This window comes from Ostrea edulis, chromosome 1 (assembly GCF_947568905.1).
Source record: "Ostrea edulis chromosome 1, xbOstEdul1.1, whole genome shotgun sequence".
NCBI classification, from domain to species: Eukaryota; Metazoa; Mollusca; class Bivalvia; order Ostreida; family Ostreidae; genus Ostrea; species Ostrea edulis.
This window is the reverse complement of record NC_079164.1, coordinates 59,067,213-59,092,096: the sequence shown is the minus strand read 5'-3', so window position 1 is coordinate 59,092,096 and position 24,884 is coordinate 59,067,213. Positions and strand designations below refer to the sequence as shown.

Below are 24,884 nucleotides of genomic sequence, written 5' to 3'. Positions count from 1 at the left end.
TTCGGCGTTTCAGAAAATGTTAGACTTACCGGAAGTTTAACCAACAACTTCCGGTTTTTAGAGAAAAACTTCGAAAAATTGGTCTTTCTTTGTCATCGTATATCTCGCTTATTTATCAACCTTTTAATACGATATTTACAGATTTTATTGACATTATCCATCTCTAGGGTACCCTTTAATACTTTTTCAAAATTTTCTTCCGGTCATTCGTTAAGGCCAAATTTCAGTTTTTCAAATGACATTTTGTCCGGGCGTTTTCTCATAAACGGTTAAAGATTGAGTCTTGAAACTTTCAGGGATGATAGATGGTGACTTGTAGCTCTGTAATAAGGTTTATTATTGCCATCCATCACTTCCGGCCGTCACCGGAAGTGAAGAAAAGAAACGTCAAATTTCAAAATTTTGCTTTTTGAAACAAAACTTGCGTAGATTAATTAGGTCTGTTTTGGCGTTTCAGAAAATGTTAGAGAAGTTTAACCAGCAACTTCCGGTTTTTAGAGAAAAACTTCGAAAAATTGGTCTTTTTTTGTTCTCGTAGATCTCGCCTATTGATCATCTTTTTAATACGATATTTACAGATATTGTTGACATTATCCATGTCTAAGATACTCTTTAATACTATTTCAAAATTCACTTCCGATCGCAGGTTAGGGCGCATTTCCGCTCTTCAAGTGACATTTTGTCCGGGCGTTTTCTCATAAATGATTTACGATTGAGTCTTGAAACTTTCAGGAATGATAGATATTGACGTTTAACTCTGTAATAAGGGTTATCATTGGCATCCGTCACTTCCGGCCTTCACCGGAAGTGCATGAACATAAGAAACATCAAATTTCAAAGTTATGCTTTTGAAACAAAACTTGCATTGATTAATTAGGTCTCTTTCGGAGTTTCAGAAAATGTTGAACTTACAGGAAGTTTAACCAGCAACTTCCGGTTTTTAGACAAAAAACTTCGGGAAAATGGTTTTTCTTTGTCCTCGTATATCTCACTTATTTATCAAGTTTTTAATACGATATTTACAGATATTATTGGCATTATCCATATTTAGGGTACCCTTTAACACTATTTCAAAATTCACTTCCGGTCGCAAGTTACGGCCAAATTTCCGTTTTCCAAATGACATTTTGTCCGGGCGTTTTCTCATAAACGGTTAAAGATTGAGTCTTGAAACTTTCAGGGATGATAGATAGTGACTTGTAGCTTTGTAAGAATGTTTATCATTGCGATCCGTCACTTCCGACCGTCACCGGAAGTGAACAAAAGAAACGTCAAATTTCAAATTTATGCTTTTGAAACAAAACTTGCATAGATTAATTAGGTCTCTTTCGGCGTTTCAGAAAATGTTAGACTTACCGGAAGTTTAACCAGCAACCGGTTTTTAGAGAAAAACTTCGAAAAATGGTTACTTCTTTGCTCTCATATCTCTCGCTTATAAATCAAGTGTGTGATATGATTTTCACATGTATAATTGACATTATCCACCTTTAGAGTATAGTGAATTATTGTTTTTTCCAATTCACTTCCGTTCGTTAAATGTCTACGATTTCCTTTTTTTTTTCTCCAGGCGTTTTCTCATAAATAGTCAAAGATTGAGTCTTGAAACTTTGAGGAATGTTAGATTATGACGTGTAGATGTGACATACGTGTTTCAATTTTGTTGCCGTCACTTTCGTCATCCACCGGAAGTACCTTAAGAATATGTAATTTTTCATTTTTCTAAATTCTAATGCTCATAACATTATTTGATAAAGTGTAAAAAGTCATGCCATTTCCACCGGAATTTGGTTGTTCGAAACCGGAAGTTGTCCGAAAACTCAGTATTTTTCATGGAAATTTTTAGTGTGGGTTCCTACGCGGTCAATGTGGAATTTTTAGTCGTTTTATGGACTCCAGAGATACTCGAAAGTGAATGAAACAAAACCGAAATTGTTTATAATTGATAAATCATGTCTTACATGATTCAGTGTTTATTTCTTTCTTGTATAGTTGTTCTTCACTAATTGAATTCTCCCAGTCAAGATCATATCTCGTCAGGAATTGGACGGAAGACCTATTCGTTGCTCGCAACGAGATAATTTCTAGTTATTCTTATTAAGGTCTTCCGTCTCCTGCGGAAGACCTTACTATTATTGTTCGCGTTCTTCTTCTTCATTATTATTATTATTATTATTATTATTATTATTATTTTCCTTGGTAGTACACGCGTTTTTCTCAGCCATTTCTTGATCGATTTTCACGAAATTTTCAGGAAAGATGTCTTTTGGTGACGAGACTTTGCTTGCAAAATTTCGTGCTTGACGTCACTTCCGGTCAGGAGTTATCTCTCTTTTAGTGACTTTTTGAAGGGCCTTGTTGTCCACACATCTCCTCCGTTAGTTTTGAAGCTAGAGTCTTGAAATTTCTACACAAGATAGAGTAAACATTTTAGAAGATTTGTGGGGGATTCAATTTTACTGGAGGCGATTTGCCTAAACGCTCGCCTGGACCTGAAAAAATGGATGCCAAAATTGTTCGCCGATTTCGGCGATTTTTGACCTTTGATCTCCAATATCTTTTTTCTTGCAAATATTTTGTTAAGACATGTAGAACAAAAGTTGTGCACATTTACGAGATCTTTTCGAAAATATCAAGATTTAGGGGCTAGCCCCTTCAATTAGGGATCTAGAAGGGCTCAAAGTCTAGATCAAATATCTCAAAAATCGTTAATATTTTGGTATAAGTCAAAGAACAAAAAATGTTCATCTCAACAATCCACATCTATTCATATAAAAATTTAGGTCATATGTTACGTAATAAGGGATTTTAAGGGCCAAAACCATACATTTTTTATCCCTTGTATCTCGAAAACGACAAATATTTTGAAAAGCAATAAAGAACAAAAGTTGTTTAGAATGATGATCTGAACAATATGCATATTTCGTTTTTACCCTATGTGGCCCCATTAGGGAGCTACAGTTTGGCCCCTAAAAATTACTTCTAGAAATAACTCGAGAACGGTAAAGAATTTCTAAATACTTGTTGAACAAAAAATGTTTGAAATGTCATGACCTTTCTTACGATATCAAGCAAAAGGGGCTGACCCTTTAAATTAGGGGCCCAGAAGGGTCCAAAGGTTTATGAGATTATCTCAGAAACTATTCATATTTTGTAATAAGTCATTGAAGCGGAAATGTTCATCTAAACGAGCTTGTTCTTATCAAATGAAAAAGTAGGTCATATGTTACGTAATAAGGGATTTTAAGGGCCAAAATCATAAATAATTGACGCCTCATATCTTGAAAACGACAAATATTTTGAAAAGCATTATTGAACAAAAGTTGTTCAGAATGATAATCTAAACAATATGCATATTTCGTTTTTTCCTTATGTGGCCCCGTTAGGGAGCTACAGTTTGGCCCCTAAATATTTCTTGTAGAGATAACTCGAGAACGGTAAAGAATTTCTAAATACCTGTTGAGCAAAAAATGTTTAAAATGACAAAGCCTTTCTTACGATATCAAGCAAAACGGGCTGGCCCTTTAAATTAGGGGTTCAGAAGGGTCCAAATGTTTTTGAGATTATCTCAGAAACTATTAATATTTTATAATAAGTTGTAAAGCGGAAATGTTCATCTCAACGAGCTTGATCTTATCAAATCAAAAAGTAGGTCATATGTTACGTAATTAGAGATTTTAAGGGCCAAAATCGTCAATATTTCACGCCTCATATCTTTAAAACGACATATTTTTTGAAAAGCATTATTGAACAAAAGTTGTTCAATGTGTCATAACCTATCGATCAATATCAAAAACTGGGTCTGTGGGCCTCATGGCTCGCCTGTAGAGTCGATTTTTGTCGATATCAGTCGATTTCAAAAACTTGTAACTGGTAAATATTTTGTAAGGACATATTGAACAAAAGTTGTTCAGTTTATCGAGATCTATCGATTTATATCAAGAAATAGGCCTATGGTCCTAATGGCTCGCCTGTAGAGTCGATTTTTTGTCGATATCGGTCGATCTCAATAACTTTTTACAGGTAAATATTTTGTAAAGACAAATAGAACTAAAGTTGTTGAGTCTATAGAGGGCTAACAAATGACATCAAGAAATAGGCCCGCGGGCCTTATGGCTCGCCTGGAGAGTCGAATTTCAAACGAATTTCACTGCAACTTTGCTTCAGAATCTTATGATATGAAAAATTGATTATATCTAAAGTGTCTTAAAGTCGCAAACTAAATTGGGACTCATTTGTCTTTTTTTTTTTTTTTTTTTTACTCCGAGTGCATCAACAAATCGGACGGAAGACCTACTCGTTGCTCGCAATGAGATCGTGTCTAGTTATTATTATTATTATTTTCCTTGGTAGTACACGCGTTTTTCTCAGCCATTTCTCGATCGATTTTCACGAAATTTTCAGGAAAGATGTCTTTTGGTGACGAGACTTTGCTTGCAAAATTTCGTGCTTGACGTCACTTCCGGTCAGGAGTTATCTCTCTTTTAGTGACTTTTTGAAGGGCCTTGTTGTCCACGCATCTCCTCCGTTAGTTTTGAAGCTAGAGTCTTGAAATTTCTACACAAGATAGAGTAAACATTTTAGAAGATTTGTGGGGGATTCGATTTTACCGGAGGCGATTTGCCTAAACGCTCGCCTGGACCTGAAAAAATGGATGCCAAAATTGTTCACCGATTTCGGCGATTTTTGACCTTTGATCTCCAATATCTTTTTTCTTGCAAATATTTTGTTAAGACATGTAGAACAAAAGTTGTGCACATTTACGAGATCTTTTCGAAAATATCAAGATTTAGGGGCTAGCCCCTTCAATTAGGGATCTAGAAGGGCTCAAAGTCTAGATCAAATATCTCAAAAATCGTTAATATTTTGGTATAAGTCAAAGAACAAAAAATGTTCATCTCAACAATCCAAATCTATTCATATAAAAAGTTAGGTCATATGTTACGTAATAAGGGATTTTAAGGGCCAAAACCATAAAAAAATTTACCCCTTGTATCTCGAAAACGACAAATATTTTGAAAAGCAATAAAGAACAAAAGTTGTTCAGAATGATGATCTGAACAATATGCATATTTCGTTTTTACCCTATGTGGCCCCATTAGGGAGCTACAGTTTGGCCCCTAAAAATTACTTCTAGAAATAACTCGAGAACGGTAAAGAATTTCTAAATACTTGTTGAACAAAAAATGTTTGAAATATCATGACCTTTCTTATGATATCAAGCAAAAGGGGCTGACCCTTTAAATTAGGGGCCCAGAAGGGTCCAAATGTTTTTGAGAATATCTCAGAAACTATTAATATTTTGTAATAAGTCATTGAAGCGGAAATGTTCATCTAAACGAGCTTGTTATCAAATGAAAAAGTAGGTCATATGTTACGTAATAAGGGATTTTAAGGGCCAAAATCATAAATAATTGACGCCTCATATCTTGAAAACGACAAATATTTTGAAAAGCATTATTGAACAAAAGTTGTTCAGAATGATAATCTAAACAATATGTACATTTCGTTTTTTCCCTATGTGGCCCCGTTAGGGAGCTACAGTTTGGCCCCTAAATATTTCTTGTAGAGATAACTCGAGAACGGTAAAGAATTTCTAAATACTTGTTGAGCAAAAAATGTTTCAAATGACAAGGCCTTTCTTACGATATCAAGCAAAACGGGCTGGCCCTTTAAATTAGGGCTTCAGAAGGGTCCAAATGTTTTTGAGAATATCTCAGAAACTATTAATATTTGATAATAAGTTGTAGAAGCGGAAATGTTCATCTCAACGAGCTTGATCTTATCAAATCAAAAAGTAGGTCATATGTTACGTAATTAGAGATTTTAAGGGCCAAAATCGTCAATATTTGACGCCTCATATCTTTAAAACGACATATTTTTTGAAAAGCATTATTGAACAAAAGTTGTTCAATGTGTCATAACCTATCGATCAATATCAAAAACTGGGTCTGTGGGCCTCATGGCTCGCCTGTAGAGTCGATTTTTGTCGATATCAGTCGATTTCAAAAACTTGTAACTGGTAAATATTTTGTAAGGACATATTGAACAAAAGTTGTTCAGTTTATCGAGATCTATCGATTGATATCAAGAAATAGGCCTATGGTCCTACTGGCTCGCCTGTAGAGTCGATTTTTTGTCGATATCGGTCGATCTCAATAACTTTTTACAGGTAAATATTTTGTAAAGACATATAGAACTAAAGTTGTTGAGTCTATAGAGGGCTAACAAATGACATCAAGAAATAGGCCCGCGGGCCTTATGGCTCGCCTGGAGAGTCGAATTTCAAACGAATTTCACCGCAACTTTGCTTCAGAATCTTATGATATGAAAAATTGATTATATCTAAAGTGTCTTAAAGTCGGAAACTAAATTGGGACTCATTTGTCTTTTTTTTTTTTTTGTTAACTCCGAGTGCATCAACAAATCGGACGGAAGACCTACTCGTTGCTCGCAACGAGATCGTGTCTAGTTTTCTTCTTATTATTATTCCTCTTCTTTCCTGAGAAATTTGTCCGCTCGATTATATGAAAGTGCTTTGACAGAGCCACTTCAAACTTTGTGAGCTGATAGGGAGTCATAAGGAGGGGTACAATCAACTTTCCAAATTTTCAAAATGGCCACCGTTTCAAAATGGCGGCCAAAACCGTCAAAAAGTCAAGGTTGTCGGATTTCAACCAAATTCTATTTCTAGGGTAATTTAGTGACCCACTATCAAAATTTTTTTTTGAGCCTCCATTTTCAAAATGGCCGCCATATACCGAAATATTTGAAAGTGTTAAAATCTCTACAACATTTGGGTTCTGGGGTCAATTGAGGGTCCACAGTTCATTTCTACCATCAGTATTTCCTTCCAATCAATTTTCAAATGTTTCAAAATGGCCGCCATTGAAGAAAATGGCGGCCAAAAATCAAGTCCGTCGGATTTCTACCTAATTTACTTTCTAGGGTTGATGGAGGATTCTGAGTCCATTTCTGACATAAAAAGCATTTCTGACAAGGGGAGGTGTTCGGAGACATTTGTGTTGGCATCCCAACACAGTTATATAGCTCGTTATTCTTCGCTTCTTCTTCCTCCTCAGCTTCTTTCTTGCGCCTATAACTGTCCGACACTGTTCTCTGTAACCAGTTGATAAAAGTATTAGATAGTGGAGGATTTGATAGGCCAATGTATCTAGATGTGCAGAAATGTTTTTGTTTTCAGATTGAAGAGGGAGAGGGTTAAGATTCGGGGGGGGGGGGGGGGGGGGGGGGGGGGGCAATTCGGGTGGCGTTTAACATAGAACTCTATGGGGGGAAATTAATTCCAAATTCAACAGATATAGCTTGGTAAATAGGATAGACAGAGTCTTGGGGCTTCAGAAATGAAAAAAGAATGACAGGACCTACTAATTAGTATCAAGATCAAATGACCTTGACCCTCTGACCATGAACATAAAAACTGGTGTAACTTTAAAACCAGGACTAATAGTGACATAGGATCTTCAGAAATGGCAAGAGGATAACAGGACCTACAAACGAGTATCAAGGTCAAGTGACTCCAGTGACCTTGACCTCTGACCTTAGAAAATAAACTTGGTATTACTTAAAGACCCAAAAATAATACCGTACAGTTTCTTCACGGATCACTGGATGTGGGCAGAACTCATCTATGGTCATTGTTATTTACCTGGAATTTACCTTGCCAAGAGATCAGGGTGCTGTGTATACTTTTGATGTACACAGGAAGGGTCTCAGGGCTGTCTGCAGTGTTTCTGTCATCATAGTGTTTGTATAATGGTTGTATCCCTATGGCTAGATGACACATAGTCTACACCACCCCCTCTTTCTCTCTTTTACTCTCAGTCATTGGCTCAATGAATAATTTCTTTCATAAATATAGAACTATCATAAATTGATAATATAAATTACAAGTTTTAGAAATTAATGGGCAAATTATTGTTTGATTTCTGATTGTTTAATTTATAATACATGTATATAGAGGGGGGGGGGGGGTTACAATTATATTAAAATTGCGTATTTCAGGGGTCTTCTTAAAAACAATTGAATTCGGAGTAAATAGTAGTTGTGGACAAGTCAATGCTATCAAAACTCTAGAATACAGGGCTTCCTCAAGATCTAAAGAATGTCTGAAGGTACTGGCTGTTATTGTTATCAAAATACCTCTCTGGAGTAGTGCTAGCTGCAGATGTCACTCCACCTGAGATCTATTGTTCAATGTTTGATTGACAGATGGCTAACAATTTGGGGGTGTTAACTTAAAGTTGGGTCTGATAGAGATATGGAACCTTCGGAAATGATAAGAGGGTGATAAAATCTACAAACTAGTATCAAGGTCAAGTGACTCCAGTGACCTTTGCCTCAGAACTGATCTTAGATCATAAGCTTGGTATGAACTAGGTCTGATAAAGAGATGGGACCTTCAGAATAATAAAAGGATGATGAGATCTAACAAATTGGTATCAAGGTCAAGTGACTCCAGTGACCTTCACCTCTGACCTTGAACATAAATCTTGTATAACTTTAGAACCGGGAGTGATAGAGACATTGAATCTTCAGAAATGATAGAAGGATGTAGTGACTTACAAACTATTATCTCCAGTGACCTTGATTATAACAGCTTGACGTATAACTTTAGAACCGGGACTGATAGAGACCAGGGATCATAAAAAATGATGAGAGGATGTTGGGACCTACAAACTAGGATCAAGATCAAGTGACACCAGTTTTACTGAAGGAAAAAAGGGGATTTAAAAAAAAATAATTCAAAATCAAAGTTTTTATAATCTAGATTTGTCAAATGAAGTTAAAATTGGCATGGATTTTGTCAAGGGAGGAAAATAGTTGTACTCAGAAAAAGCCACATTTATACAGTCAGTGCTTCGTTTGGGAGACTTTATAATCGGTAGATTATAATCATATCTTGTTATCAAATAGATTAATTATTAACTGTGCTATGTTTTCTTTTCCCCCATTAATCAGGATAATAGGTTTATTTTATTTACAATTTCTTTCTAAATCTCAGATAGTGCGTTGAAAGAGGGAAGACAATTCATAGTTGATGCCATGCTACTGGTGGAAAATCCAGCACATATTACAGTAAAATGCAATGCAGGTAGGCAATGAATAAACAAGCTAATCTTTAATATTTTTATGCCCCCTTTAAAGAAGAGCGGCATATTGCTTTGCCCTGTAGTATGTCAGTCGGTAGACCACATGTTGTCCACTCAATATCTTGAGAACCATTCACTTGATTGTAATGATATTTTTTATATGGGTTGGTTATGAGTAGAAGAGGACCCCTATTGATTTTCAGGTCAAAAGGTCAAGGGTCAATCCACTCTGGACATAGGAAGATACTGTCTGCTCAATATCTTGAGAACCTTTTTCTTGGCAGGCATCAAACTTTGTTCACTGGTACATCCTAAGGAGTTGATGACCCCTATTGATTTTAGTCACAGGGTCATAGGTCAAGGGTCAGACTGGACATAGAAATATACTGTCCTCAATATCTTAAAAGCCCTTTGCTTGACAGACATCAAACTTGGAACACTGGTACATCGTAAGGAGTGGATGACCCATATTAATTTTTGGTTCAAATGGTCAAGGGTCAAACTGGACATAGTAATATATTGTCTCCTGTATTTTAAGAATCATTTGCTTGATTGACACCAAATTTGGTACACTGATACATCCTAAGGAGTGATCATGACCCCTATTGATTTTGAGGACATGTGGTCAAAAGGTCAAGGGTCGATCCACTCTGGACATTGGACGATATTGTCCACTAAATATCTTGTCATGAATTGTTTTGGTACTACCATAAATTAAATGATGCATGTGTTTAACCCTTTTCAATTTCGCACCACGGGAGGCATGTATGTTTTACAAACATTTCTTGTTGTAATTAGATTAATATCTGCAAGCAATTTATTGCAAAAGGGAATATTATAGTAACAGGACCATTCAAGTCTGGGTGAGTAGGTGTGCAAGTGTGTATGTAATGCTGAGTTTGTAGACACTGTACAGGCCACATTTTTTGTTCCAATTGATTTGATACTTCACTTGTGGTTTGGTATCAAAAAACCTGATTGATAAGTTCAAGGTCACTCCGTGACTTAAAAGAAAAAGCTATCATTCTACAGGCCACACTACTTGCTCGAATGATCGCCCATCATCAGTCGGGACGTAGTATGTTATGGTGCTGTCCATCCATCTGAGGTCGTGTTTTCTGGACTTTTTTCTATAATGGACACATGTGCAGCATTGAAATTTTGTCAAAATTTCTCCCTCAAGAAGTGTAAGAGTGGATATTCATTTCAGCTGGATTGGTGCACTGTGACCTTTTTAGGGCTTAAAATATGTCAAGCAGTTTTCCGGACTTCTTTTCATTACAGATACAGATATTCCCCTGAAATTTAGCCACAAGCTTCCTCTCGGAGGAATACAAGTTCAGTTTGTATTTCAGCTGGATTGGTCCGTCTGTCCATGTGTCCGTCCGAGGTGATGTTTTCCGGACTTTTTTCCATAACGGATGCATGTACTGTGTTGAAATTTTGTCACAGTTTCTCCCTCAAGAAGTGTTAAAGTGAGTTTGCATTTCAGCTGGATTGGTGCACCATGACCTACTTTTGGGCTGAAAGTAGATCAAACAGTTTTCCAGATTCTCTTGTTATGGATACAGGTATTGCCTTGAAATGTAGTCACAACCTTCCTCTTGGAGAAACACAGAATTGCATTTCAGCTTAATTGGTGCATTGTGACCTACTTTAGGGCTAAAGTAGGTCAAATAGTTTCCTGGACTTTTTCTCATTATGGATACAGATATTGCACTGAAATTTTGTAATCACTGTCCAACAGGCGTATGATGTACTGTTTGCGGTGCTCTTGTTTTATCTTTAGGGAAACCCTATTGATTTCAAGGTTAAAGGTCAAGGTCATGACGGAACTTCATAAAAAAATCTTGCAGACACTTGTTGTTAGGGGATATCCCCCATCTTGCAGAGCTATTGTTTCAACATATAATATTTTATCTTTTTAATAATGTATTTTGTACTTTCAGAGTTTTTGTTGCTGAGAGCAGAACCTGTGCTGTCAGCCCTTGAAAATCTCAATACAGCCCAAAATGTGTACATGGAAAACTCTGCAGGTATTTTTTAATTATTATGCCTCCCCTTCAAAGGGGAGACATATTGTTTTTGTCAGTTTTCTTCTTTTGATGTTCCTTAACTTTTCCCCAAAGTTTGGGAACATCTTGTTTTTACTTTGTTTCTTCTTCTTATTATTATTGATATGCCCCCAAACACATAGTGTCGACGACATATTGTTTTTGCTCCATTTCTTATTATGTCCCCAAACACCAAGAACATATTGTTGGGGACATTTGATTAAGTCTCCCAAACAAAGTTTGCAGCACACACTTGCTGCACAATTCTGGCACACAGTGTGCGGCATATTTGCCGCAAGTATACTTTTCGTATGCAAATTTTTCCTCTGGCACACAGTTTGCAGCAAACTTGCGGCACACTCTTGCTGCACACTTCTGGCACACAGTTTGTAGCAAACTTGTGGCACACTTCTGGCACTGTCTGCTCGAAATTAAGGGATCCTATATAAACTGTCATATTACAAAACAAAAACACAATAACAATTCAATTAATATAATTTCAAGAACAATGACATATCAAGTAATTAAGATATTCAAAAATACTAATATAAAAAAAAGAGATTCAAAAACAGAAATGACCAGGTTCTTGAAAAAAGTCTGATCACTTTCAAAAAGACACATGCACATCTTCAATATGTCCATAACTACTGTACAAAGTTTGAGGAATATCAATTTAGATGTGCACGAGTTGATCACACAAAATAGGTACCATCTATTCAAGAAATGCATAAAAAATTACCAAGTTCAACTATACACGTAATTTTAAAAAAAAAGTCTAATCATTTTCAAAAAGACACATGCACATCTTCAATGTGTTCATAACAACTGTACAAAGTTTAAGGAATGTCAAGTTAGAGGTGCATGAAGATTTGATTACACAAAATAGTTACCATCTATTCAAGAAATGCTTTAAAATGACTTAAGTTCAACTACATGTACATGTACATTTTTTTTTTAAATGTCTGATCACTTTCAAAAACACATATGCACATCTTCAATGTGTTCATAACAACTGTACACAGTTTGAGGAATGTCAAATTAGAGGTATACGAGGAGTTGATTACACAAAATAGGTACTGTCGATTAAAGAAATGCTTAAAAAATGACGAAGTTTAACTACATGTAAAATTTTCAAAAAATGTCTGATCACTTTCAAAAAGGTACACGCACATCTTCAATGTATCCCTAACAACTGTACAAAGTTTGAGGAACATCAAGTGAGAGGTGTGAAAGGAGTTGATTACACAAAGTAGGTACTATTACAGGGATGCTATTGTCGCTTGCCCACCAGTCATTCAGCATTTTATAAACTGTTTGCACATTGTGCAACCCGACCAAAAATATAAAATATAATTATAACAAGATGTGAGAGAAAACTTAAAGAAACTGCAACAGCTTCTAATCCACAAATATTGCATTGTGCAATGTTAAAAAGTTCTCGGTGAAGTCCCATGAGAGTACATTTTATTTGGAAACTGCTGCATAAAGATTTCTTTCAAGATCCAAGAGAAAAATATCAACCCACTGTAGCACTTTTCTGACCTAAGGTCAGGTTGTGATTTAAATAGATTTGTGAATTTTGGCTGTTTTAGATCAATCATGCCAAACAAAAGTTTTTAAAAAATAAAATCCTTATTAAACTAGCAAGTGCTATACAAATGATGCTATAAATGCTAGAATTGTGTATACAATTAAGACAAAGGAGTTGACATGATCTTAATAAGGACATGTAATTAAAAAGGAGGTCTATCATTTGCATAACATGACTATGTGCATGTGCATCAATAACAGGTTTCGGCAACAATTTGCAGACAAGAATGAAATATATTCAAAATTCACACATGTAAACTATGCACTTTTCCTCAGAAAAATCTGGAGACAATCTACATGAATTTTAAAGTCAGTACTGTGAAGGACTTTATATTCTGATAAATTAATAGACTTGTGGGCACTTATTAGGGAGAACACTGTAAACATTTACACAAGTTTCTCCATCATAGATGAATGGGAGAATAATAGGACTATCTCCATGCTGTCTTCGCCTTAGAATCAAAAACATGATTGAATTCTGGACCTTCTTCTTATCTTCCACTTGTTCAGTACTTGGTCATCACAATCACATATTGTCTGCAACAACTCTACTGTCCCATCCATTTGTTGTGATAAACTGTAAATAGTTTTTCGGTTAAGACAGAGTGCCTTTACTCACAAATACATGTAGCAGTCTCATCAGATTCACTTGGCAAGTGTGTATAAATTGAAATGTCATTCTTTTTTTAAAACTAAATAACACTTTATATAAATAACACAGATGAAAAGTTACTATATTTTATTCAAACTTTGCCTTTTGGGTACTACTCAGCGGATTACAGAATAACAAGATACATCAAAAACACATGCATGATTTTTAACATCCAAGATAGATATCAACTCTAACATACATCTCAAATTAAAACAACATCAGTCAAGTTGAAAACTTAAGCTGAAATGCTTGCTAAGAGCATAGCCGATGGCCATGCATGTAATGGTGAGAGGCCGATGGCCTTGAGTATAAGTGGCCGATGGCCCTGTAATATGTAAGTGGCCGATGGCCCTGTAATATTTAAGTGGCCGATGGCCCAGTAATATGTAAATGGTCATTATAGCTATGTAAACATGCATGTGTAAAATGCTGATGGTTTGTGTTTCCTAAACTATTTCTTTTGGGGTAGAACATTGAAATTGTTTCAATGTGTTATGCCCGAGATTGTTTCAATGTGTAATGCCCTATGAATTGTTGAGTAATTTACCCAAGATCAGATTAAGGTGGTGGCGGGGTGGATGGAGGTTTGTTTAGCCACAGAAGAACTTCAAAACTGATGCAGTGATGCTATACAGCTTAATACTGATTGGTCTATTTGATCACGTGATACACGAGATCTGCCATATTCTAAATATAGATCCGATAGCTATGATACAGAATCAACTTATATAAACTATATTTAATAACTTAAATAACAATTTATATAAATAACACAGATGAAAAGTTACTATATTTTATTCAAACTTTGCCTTTTGGGTACTACTCAGCGGATTACAGAATAACAAGATACATCAAAAACACATGCATGATTTTTAACATCCAAGATAGATATCAACTCTAACATACATCTCAAATTAAAACAACATCAGTCAAGTTGAAAACTTAAGCTGAAATGCTTGCTAAGAGCATAGCCGATGGCCATGCATGTAATGGTGAGAGGCCGATGGCCTTGAGTATAAGTGGCCGATGGCCCTGTAATATGTAAGTGGCCGATGGCCCTGTAATATTTAAGTGGCCGATGGCCCAGTAATATGTAAATGGTCATTATAGCTATGTAAACATGCATGTGTAAAATGCTGATGGTTTGTGTTTCCTAAACTATTTCTTTTGGGGTAGAACATTGAAATTGTTTCAATGTGTTATGCCCAAACGAAGATATTGCCAGTTAAGCCTGCACCTACTGGGAATAGCTGAGAGCCCCAAAAGGAAGTAATATATCGTTGCTAAACCTCCACCTTAATCTGATAAAAAAACGTGAAACTAACTATTCTAATAAAAACTACATCGTTACTGTGTACAAAACAAAGATAACATATGTACATCATAAAGCGCAACTTGCGCTTCAACTAGTCTAAAGGTTTAAGATGAAGCATACATTATATACAGCTGGTACAAGCGTCACATTATTATCATATATCCGTACATAGCAAACACACGAATGAAATGTCATTTGATCACTGTCTCCGAATTTTTTCACTGGTACTATCACAGTTATAGAACATCAGTTGTGGCACATAGCTCGTTGCGCTCGCGATAGAGTGTCATCATCAGTTCTTACATATCTATTATAACAATCTGAACTCCACCGTCCTAGTGTTTTAATCATATGGTCCTGCACTTGGCCTTCTGCAGCAGATGTTGCTGCCCCAATCCTGAAGGAATGCCCATTGTACTGCTCGTCATTGTAACCTAACATTTGAAGGATACATTTTAATTTGTTCACCAAGAAATTTCTTGTTAACGGGTTGCCACTATCGTCAATGAATAAAGCTGATGATCTGTATCCATTGTTCCAAATTTTACGCATTTCGAGATATTTGTTCATACATGTAAATGGACATACAGCTTGGCCAGATTTGAATACACGAATTTGGATTCCTTTACGGAATGGATCGGTTTTGGAACTCTTCAATTTAAGCGTAAATCCCTTATCATCACTGTCCTTGATCACATCTTCCATATTTAAAATGTTGTTTTGTTTAAAATTTTTAACTGTGAATTCACCACACCTAAGGAACGCAAAGAAGGCCAGAGAAAATGCTGCCTTCAACATAGAATCAAGAAATTTTCCATACATTCCTCTTTGCAAGATGGTATGAATTTGAAGTAAAATTTTGTATGTAATTGGTCTTCGTCTCTCTTTTTGATGATTGTGTTTCTTAATCCCTCGTAAAACCATATGAAGTTTTGCGCAGCAGTCTATATAGGAAGAGGACATTGGGTTGTGGATGCCTGCCTTGACATAATAAAATCTAACTGCAGCCAAATATAGTTTGATAGTGCTGTATCCAAGTCCTAATGCCTTGTTGCAGTGGGTGACAAATAGGATGAGAGTTTGTTCTGAAATGGGTGTTGGCTTGTAGTCGGTTGCTGCTATTCCAATAGATGATAGAAATTGACAAAAGATCTTATAACCATGTCTGTATGTGCTTTTTGTGCTTTCACTCAAAGAATTTTCACACAATCTTTCAGCTTCTTCCTCTAATATAGTACGAGTTCTTGCATTGCAGGAATCATAACTGGGTTCTTTTCTGCTTGAGGGGCAGCCTGTCGGAATTTGGTCACCTGGAAACGAGATAAAGAATCTGCTATAATGTTTTTCTTTCCTGGGACATGGACGGAGGTTATGATAAAATTATCGCATGCCGATTTCCATGTTAGCTTTCGAAGCAATTTCATGATCATGGGTGACTTTGACCTGCGTTTGTTAATAATTTGGACGGTCGCGAGGTTGTCACAACAAAACTTAATTCGTTTGCCAGTCCACTCGTGACCCCATATAACCACTGCCACCACTATCGGATATAATTCTAGTAACGCCATTGATAATGAATCACTTCCTAAGGTCTGAATCTCGACTGGCCATTTCCCTTGGAACCATTTTCCGTGGTAATATCCACCAAAACCGTGCTTGGAAGAAGCATCAGTATACAATGAAATGTCCGAAGCAAAAGTCATATTGTCTTCTAAGAAGAAAGATCTCCCATTCCACTGTTTGAGAAAAGTTTCCCACATAGCAAGGTCAAGTCTACATTCTTTGGTTAGGTTCACATGATAATGCAATTCGGGGACCGAGTGCGCTAACGTTAGTAAATAAGAAATAAAAGACCTTCCTGCTGGAATAATACGAGCTGCAAAATTGAAATGGCCCAAGACGCTTAGCAGTTTTCTCTTAGTACACGAGCGTTTTACTTTAAGTTCTTCTATAAGAGAGAAAATACGATTTATCTTCTCAACTGGAATTCTAGCCTCCATTTTTTCTGAGTCCAGTATTATGCCTAAATACTCCAAAACAGTACAAGGACCCATAGTTTTCTTTTCAGATATCGGAATACCTAACCTTCTAAACACCATAGTCAGTATGGCCATGCTTCGAAGACCTTCATCACCCGGAATATCAATAGTTAGAAAATCATCAAGCAAATGCAAGATATGTTTGATGTTATAGTTGTTTTGTAAGATCCAACACACAACTTGCGACAACATATCAAAAATTTTTGGGCTACTTCGGCACCCAAACACTAATCGCTTGTAGAAGTAGTATTTGTTTCTCCATTTAACACCATAAAAAGGTTGCACTTCCGGAGAAATGGGAATCAGCTTGAAAGCATCCACAATGTCCGTTTTACACATGCAAGAGTTGACTCCCAACGATTTTAATATACTTATAGCATCATCTATATGTACATATTGCAAAGAGTATTCATCTTTGTTGATCAGACTGTTGATACTCGAGTCGGATTCGGAGTTATGCGGAGCAGACAAATCAACAATCAGTCTATTTTTCTTGGAATATTTCCCTACCGCTATCCCAATAGGACTTATACGGTATATCTTATACGGAGGTTTGTCAAACGGCCCACTTAAAAAACCCTTTGAAAGTTCCTGTTCGATTAGGGAATCCACTACTTCTGGTTTTTCGCGCGCAGAAAGATTATTTCTACTTTCAAAGGAGGTTTGGGGTAATTCTGAAATTCCAGTATCGAAACCATTTTTTAATCCTTCAATAAAATTTTGAACAAAACATTGGTCGGGATGATCTAATAGTTCCTTTTGAAGAATTCCAATATTAATTGGGGTGTTAACCTTAAAATCTGAAACAATATTTCCTGAGTGGGATTTGTCATCTAATAGTCACGCCTTTTCACTGGTGATACTTTGCTTGGCTTTCAGTTTGTTGCACGTGGGTGCTGCGTGGTTGTTGAATTTGCATTCTGAACATATGTGGACTAAGTTGCACGCTTTCCTCTGACACCCTGTCACACTGTTAAAATTGTTGCAAATTTCTTTGCCCTTATGTTTAATCCTAGGCCTGCCCTGAACATCACACAGACTAGATGTTTGCGGATTTTGTTGTGATGCGCTTGACTGGGATTGCAAGGTGTTGTGTTTAATTCTGGGGCAGAAGTGGGACGAATGTGTGACACTATTGCACATTTCACAACGATTAATAGTCTGTCCGGCAAATATGGTTGTAAATAGTTTTGTGTCTCTAATAGCCCAATCAATTCTGATGTTTCTCTGTTGTAGAAGTGTACTGGCCCTTGCTGAAAATGCTTTGTGGTAATCGTAAAAAGCCGACCCCTTAGTGGTGGATGCCATTTCAATGATATCCCTTAAGTATGCATCTAACTCGGACCTTCTCTCTGGAAAGAATTCGCATAGGATGTTCCGATACTTAGTGAATGCCACTATAAACTCGCTTAAAGTCAGATTTCTTTGTAATCTGGGGTCAGTGTTGTTTTTAATTACGATGAAGCGCCCATCGCTGTCATGTAGACTATTCTCCTCAATTTCGTGAGGCATAAGAAGTAGAGCCAAGTTGACATCCTTACCTTGCATGATCTGGTTTCGCAGATTTGACGATACCGTTTCTATATGAGGGACGGAGTCGGAAGATATTCTTGGCGTAGGTGCGTCAATTGTGAAATTTCCTGATCCTGAGGGCTCATTGTCCTGGTTGGAAACGCCGCGGCGCTTGAGTGTGCTAATCTCATTTGCGAGATGCTCAACTGATCGTTGTATGTTTTGGACAGCATTTGACAGGTCTACCTGCTTCCGCCCAGCCTCGTCTTGGTGCCTAAGGAATGGATCATTTGTTGACATCCGCCCAGCCTCGTTCTCGGGATTGTTAATTGAAGATGCCGGAAGTAAATTCAATTCGCCATATTGAACATTTACCTCTCGGTCCTGAACCTGAATTTCCCTTGAATCGTCCGTTGAGTCACTTCTGTCTTTATTCAGAACATTGTCCTTAAATATTTGCACGAGTTGAGCTTTCTTCAAATTTGATGGCAAGATTATATTGGCTTCTCTCAGTTTATTAAACAATTCTGAAGTAGACCAATTTTCAGGCTCGTTCAAATTCCATCGCGAATTGTTTTCGTGACGGGGTCTGACTTGTCTCTGCCTAACTGGCGCTGTTGTAGCGTTTTGTTTTCGTTTCCTTCCTGGCATTTTAGAAGATATGACGCGTAGCTTAGTCACAGTAATCACATAAAGATTGTAATAAACTCGGTAACTGGAGCGTGACAATTTAAACAAAGCATGCGCACATTAGCCTGTCACTGTTCACATTCGAAGTTTAACTGTAACGAAGGTACTAATCACAGTAATGTTACACTGAATATTAGCGATATAAACAGAAACAATATCCTAGAATCTGAAGGAAACTGCAAATAGAGCGTGTCCGTATCAACACCCACGCTCACATTCACATGTCGAGGTTCAAATTCGCAGTTTGGTGTATATACCGTAAGTTCAATGAACACAAATAAATATGCACAAGTGATAAATCCTTGAATAATATTCCGAAGGAATCTAAGAAATTTGTTTAGCCACAGAAGAACTTCAAAACTGATGCAGTGATGCTATACAGCTTAATACTGATTGGTCTATTTGATCACGTGATACACGAGATCTGCCATATTCTAAATATAGATCCGATAGCTATGATACAGAATCAACTTATATAAACTATATTTAATAACTTAAATAACAATAAGTAACTTCATTAATGATTTATACACATTAATCCAGGCCTGCATGTTGGAACTCTTAGATATGGCAAGTTGAAGACAGCCTATCAACACACCATCACAACTTCTGTATCTGCACGACTATCATGAAATATATTCTGAAAAAGATATAAAATTGTAAATAATTATGAGATACCATTGGCCGTCCTATATACAAGTTTGCAAGGCGTCTAACATAGGAGGAATCATTCAGGGGTGTGTACATGTACAGACCCTGAAACGTGCTACTACACCTTAAAAACGAACCGAACCGTTCCGTGCAAAAAACGAACCGTACCGTTCAAGAAACGTACCGTACCGTGCAAAAACCGAACCGTACCGTTCAAGAAACGTACCGTCCCGTTCAAGAAACGAACCGTATCGTTCAAAAAGCGTACCGTACCGTGCAGAAAGCGTGCAGGATAATATTATGCAAACCCCGCCCCCAAAAGCCCGAAAGCATACCGTACCGTGCAGAAAGCGTGCAATTTATGTCACGTGACCCACTTTTTCAGCCACAGTATATTATTTTCACAATGGCGCCTGATGGGAAAGGAGGTCGTAGACTATCGCTGGGTATTCTATTAATTATGAATGACTGAATGCTGACAAAAAAGGACGTACAAACTTCACGTGCAGATATCCTGGATCTTTCATAATGCCGATGATAAATCACAATAAATGTGAAGTGCAGAAAATAATCATTGTGTCATTTGCGACTTTAGTGTATTCAAAACAAAATTCACTTCTTCTTAAAAACTTTTCCAATTTAGGCACTGTAATTTATATCCGGAAACTTAATACGCTTTGATTTTACACTTACGCACGCCCATGTCGGGGAGCAGTTCATGTAACAACTTTTTATAAAATCGTAAATTAATAAATGTCTGATGAGAAATGAAAAACAAATTGAAACGTAATAACAACCATTAAGACTTAGACTTAAGCAAATTCTAAAAACTTTTATTCATAACTTTTATGTACATTATCAATATGGAATTATTCCATCGAAGCAATCAAAAATAACGTCTCATTTCCCCATGTGCACATTCTAACACAACCACAAATCCTGCAGCCGATAATCAAAGAGCCGAATAAGACCGATCGAGTGAAAACAAACTATCGAAACGTACAATTTATACGAAGTCAAAGCGTTCAGGCCACGCCCACCTCATTAATAAAACGTGCAAACCGTTCACAAAGCGTGCAGCTATTTTTAGCAAACCGTACCGTGCAAGAAGCGAACCGTACCGTTCAAGAAGCGTACCGTACCGTGCAAGAAACGAACCGTACCATTCAAGAAACGAACCGTACCGTTCAGAAAACGAACCGTACCGTTCATAAAGCGTACCGAACCGTACCGTGCAACTGGTGTAGTAGCACGTTTCAGGGTCTGTAATTACCGACACCTGGGGCCACCGATTTTCAAAGCCGAGCAATAATCAATGTTGCGTTATAGCCCATTGGGCTAATAAATGCAATATTTGATGTACAACTGTTAATATCATGCTAACCAGACTTTACGTACAAATTAACTTTATTGCCAAGACAAGATCTTCAATCCATTTTAATAACGTATATGTATTGATGGAGTGACAAAATTGAGATTCTGGAGGTCACATCCCTGATCATAGTGCAGTTTAACTTTTCTAACTGGACATCTGGGTTCAAATCATAAGCATTTGAATAAAAAAAATAATCAACCTTTCATTAAAAAACACCATTTACTGAATAAACTATTCAGTTTTGCAAATATAACCCGAGTAGAAAGTAAACAAAAAATAGCATAATTATTACTGAAATAGGCCTAATTATTTGTTTGTTTTTCGGCCTTTTCCCCTCTCTCCACAGGGGCTCGTCACGAATTGACCCTCTCTATTCTATATTTACACAAGGGAGGAATCCAGAATCCCAAAAATCGCTAACTCAAATTTTCATTCGTCTCCTTTTTATATTTCAAGGACGTTAAATCTAAGAAGCCCTATCTCGATCGATCGAGGAAAGATCATAGTTTGTAAAAATACCTAACATCTGTTTGCACCGGCAATAAATATGAAGAACCAATGCATTTTCTGTCGTTTTTTAACCACAGGAACTTTTCCTCAATCACCCAAAATAGAGACGCGTTCTCATTGGTCAATTCAATACGCTCTTATGCTGTACTATCAGGTCATAATGTTTTGATCGCCGGTGTTGCAGGCACAGGGAATTTTTTTTTATTAAGAAATAATCTTTAAAAATGTTCTCTGCTCTCAAATGTGTGAGAAAAGCTAAATACATGGTCTATGTATGGGATATGATACTCAGGTGATCGAGAGGCCTTTGAGATCGGGTTTGGTGTACAATATGAATTGACCAATAAGAACGTGTTTTCTATTTTGGGTGATTGAGGAAAAGTTCCTGTGGTTCGTAAACGACAGAAAACGCATTGCTTCTTGATATCTATTGCCGGTGCAAACATATATTAGGTATTTTTACAAACTATGATCTTTCCTCGATCGATCGAGACCGGGGTCGTAATATTGAACGTCCTTGAAATATAAAAAGGAGACGAATGAAAATTTTAGTTTAGCGAATTTTGGGATTCCGGATTCCTCCCTTGTGTAAATATAGAATAGACCATGTCAAATTTTATTAAGACAAAAATTTCGTGACGAGCCCCTGTGCTCTCTCCATTTTTTTTAAATGCCTATATGGTCCTGTCCAAATGTATAAGGAAAAAAATCCACGATGGCTACGATAATGCAACTAGAAGGAGTCTAATCTCGTACAAAGGAAATTTTAAAAAAATCAATTCCACATAATTTCAAAGAATTGAATGAAGCATGTAAATTTATGAACGTAAACACTGACTTGCAAGATTTGACATAACAACATACAATGAGCGATGGTCAGTTTCGTTTTGAACAATATATTAGAGAGTTTATAACTATAAGATACACAGTAAATCACTTACTCAATGACTGGAAGATTCTCCTCAGAATATCTGCATCAACTCCTGTTCTCTATTCATTTTCAAGATGTTGTTTACTGGTATAACATCATGGCGTCTGTTGATATCAACTTTCGCGCTCAGCATATAATATTGAGTGAATCCCACACCCGACGCATTGAACCCGATCTATTTGCGATGCATAGAGCCGTAAAGCCCCATGAAGACTTACTTTGGTATACAGCTTAGATTATTCTAACTTAGTATCAATTAGCATTCCACAAACCAGAATAACGTATCTGGATAAAATCCTGATATGTAAATTATACGATATAAAGGTGAATTTTTACCACTCTCATTTGATTAATTTCAACTCACAAACCCAGTATCTGAATTGTAATCAACAGATATACATGTAAATAAAGAAAAGAAAAGAAACTCTCTCTCTCTCTCTCTCTCTCTCTCTCTCTCTCTCTCTCTCTCTCTCTCTTCATTTATTTAGATATAGAAATTTTTTCTTCACTTTTTTTCTTCTAATTAGATTAAAATTCAGATACCTGCATGTGCACTTACATCTTATTTTAAAGGGGCATTAGCTGTGAAAGTGATGGCAATCATTTTTTTCCCCTCAAAATCTCTCGATGATATTGAAATACATATTGATGACTAATAAGAACATTTATTTTTTATTATGTACAAAAACAAGAGAATTAACCCTAATAAAACTACGTTAGATAACCGCTTTTAATGTAAAGAAATATATACGGAAGAAGTATTCACTGCACCCAAATCAAATAATTTCTCAAATAAAAACAAAAACAGCATTTACATTTTGCTGACAGCATGCAGAGGTAACTAGAGAATAATTATACTGTCTTGCAAGACAATAATATTCAATCACCAAAATCACATATTCATTTTCAAGAGGTTAAAAGGTGTTTGAAATAATTAAATACAAGGGTAATTATTACTTTAATATATAATATCTATTATAGGGCAACTTTAATTGAATTCAATATTTGGTGACAAAATGACCGCTAATTCCCATTAAGACAAGAAGTTGGAAGGGGTACGCAAGAAATGTTGCATATGTTCTATTATAGAAAATGTTGTGATGGATATATTGAAATGGCTCTTTTATTCTAAATATTCAAGAAAAGTCGTGAACTTTGGTGCCCTTGCTGTTTCAGTTCTAAAATTTTAAGAAAAAAGTCGTGAACTTCTGGCACACGATTCTGAATACCAAAGAAAAAGTTGTGGTGCACTTCTGGCACACAGTTTTGATTCTGAATACCAAAGAAAACGTTGTGGTGCATTTATGGCACACTGTTTCATTTAGGAAAAGTTGTGGTGCACTTCTGGCACACTGTGCCACTAGTGGCACACTGTGTGCTGCTAGTGGCACACTGTATGCAGCTAGCGGCATTAGCTGCACACTTCTGGCAAACAGCTCTGGCACACTGATTTGTTTGCCGCAAACTTGCGGCAAATTGCAGCAAACTTTACATTTTGGTAAGGGAATGTCTGCTAACATTTTATTTCACATAGGTGAAGTGATTAGACAATGCATTGGTTTGTTATTTCAACTTATTTGAACCTCATTGATTCTTTTTTTTGTTCATAAGTTATGTGACAAAAATAGACATTTATTCACTTAGAAATTAATGTGTGTAACAGTGATTGGGAAGGCCAAAATGGCCTATGGGACTTTGACCCCATGAATCAAGTTTTCAATGGGCCATTTTCAGATTTAATGGGCCATCAACATGTTTTGAATGGCTATTTTCAATAAATAGCAAATGAGCAGTGGAACATTATTGTTTTAATTGAAACTCTGAACCCATGACCACGATCTTTTCCACCGTCCTTTGTTTCAATGTCCCCTTCTCAACGGTATCATTGCTTTTATCGGTATTGGTATTTGAAGACGGTCTCTCGTTGTTGTTTTTCATTATTTGTTTTTTTTGGTCACTTTCTGTCGTTTCTATATGTCCTTAGACTTCCGAAGCTTAAACGCTAAAGCATGAGAAGATGTGATGAGATGCAAGACGAAATAGTTTATTGGTTATATATTTTGATTTGTATTGCTTCAACCAATGAGATTCGGTGTATCAGAATACATAGGAATTAAAAATGAAAGTACAAAAAATAAGTAAGTCATACCCAATTCACTTCTAGAGAAAAAAATGTAAGTTACAATCGATAATGAATGCGCACTTTGGCGCATGGGTTAGATAATTTAATGTGCCAATTTTCACCTGAATGGGACTATGGCGCTTGGCCTTCCCAATCACTGGTGTAACCATTTCAAATTCAATACATGTACATGTATATTACAAAATAATGTGTATCTTTGTGAACATTTTAAACATAGCCTTATTAAAATAATAAATTGCTTGGTAAACTTGAATATCATGTAATTCACTCAAGATATAAAGTACATGTATAAAGTACATAAGTTTAGCATTT

The 24,884-nt window shown here is 36.4% G+C and overlaps 2 protein-coding genes across 8 annotated transcripts in view; one reads left to right on the top strand and one right to left on the bottom strand.

Moving 5' to 3' along the window:
• Nucleotides 1–24,884, top strand: part of LOC125649532 (huntingtin-interacting protein 1-like) — a 230,721-nt gene that overhangs the window by 166,938 nt on the left and 38,899 nt on the right. For all 7 annotated transcript variants that reach the window (XM_056155233.1, XM_056155229.1, XM_048877117.2 and 4 more), the window contains 2 exons: nucleotides 9,023–9,112; nucleotides 11,060–11,146. In XM_056155233.1, the coding sequence (XP_056011208.1) occupies nucleotides 9,023–9,112; nucleotides 11,060–11,146 (177 nt within the window). The remainder of the gene's footprint in view (nucleotides 1–9,022; nucleotides 9,113–11,059; nucleotides 11,147–24,884) is intronic.
• LOC130051933 (uncharacterized) lies at nucleotides 15,896–19,462 on the bottom strand. Its single transcript, XM_056155247.1, has 2 exons — nucleotides 17,553–19,462; nucleotides 15,896–16,031 (listed from the first exon to the last, which is right to left on the bottom strand). The coding sequence occupies exon 1, from the start codon at nucleotides 18,921–18,923 to the stop codon at nucleotides 17,601–17,603; it is 1,323 nt and encodes a 440-aa protein (XP_056011222.1). The 5' UTR covers nucleotides 18,924–19,462; the 3' UTR covers nucleotides 15,896–16,031; nucleotides 17,553–17,600.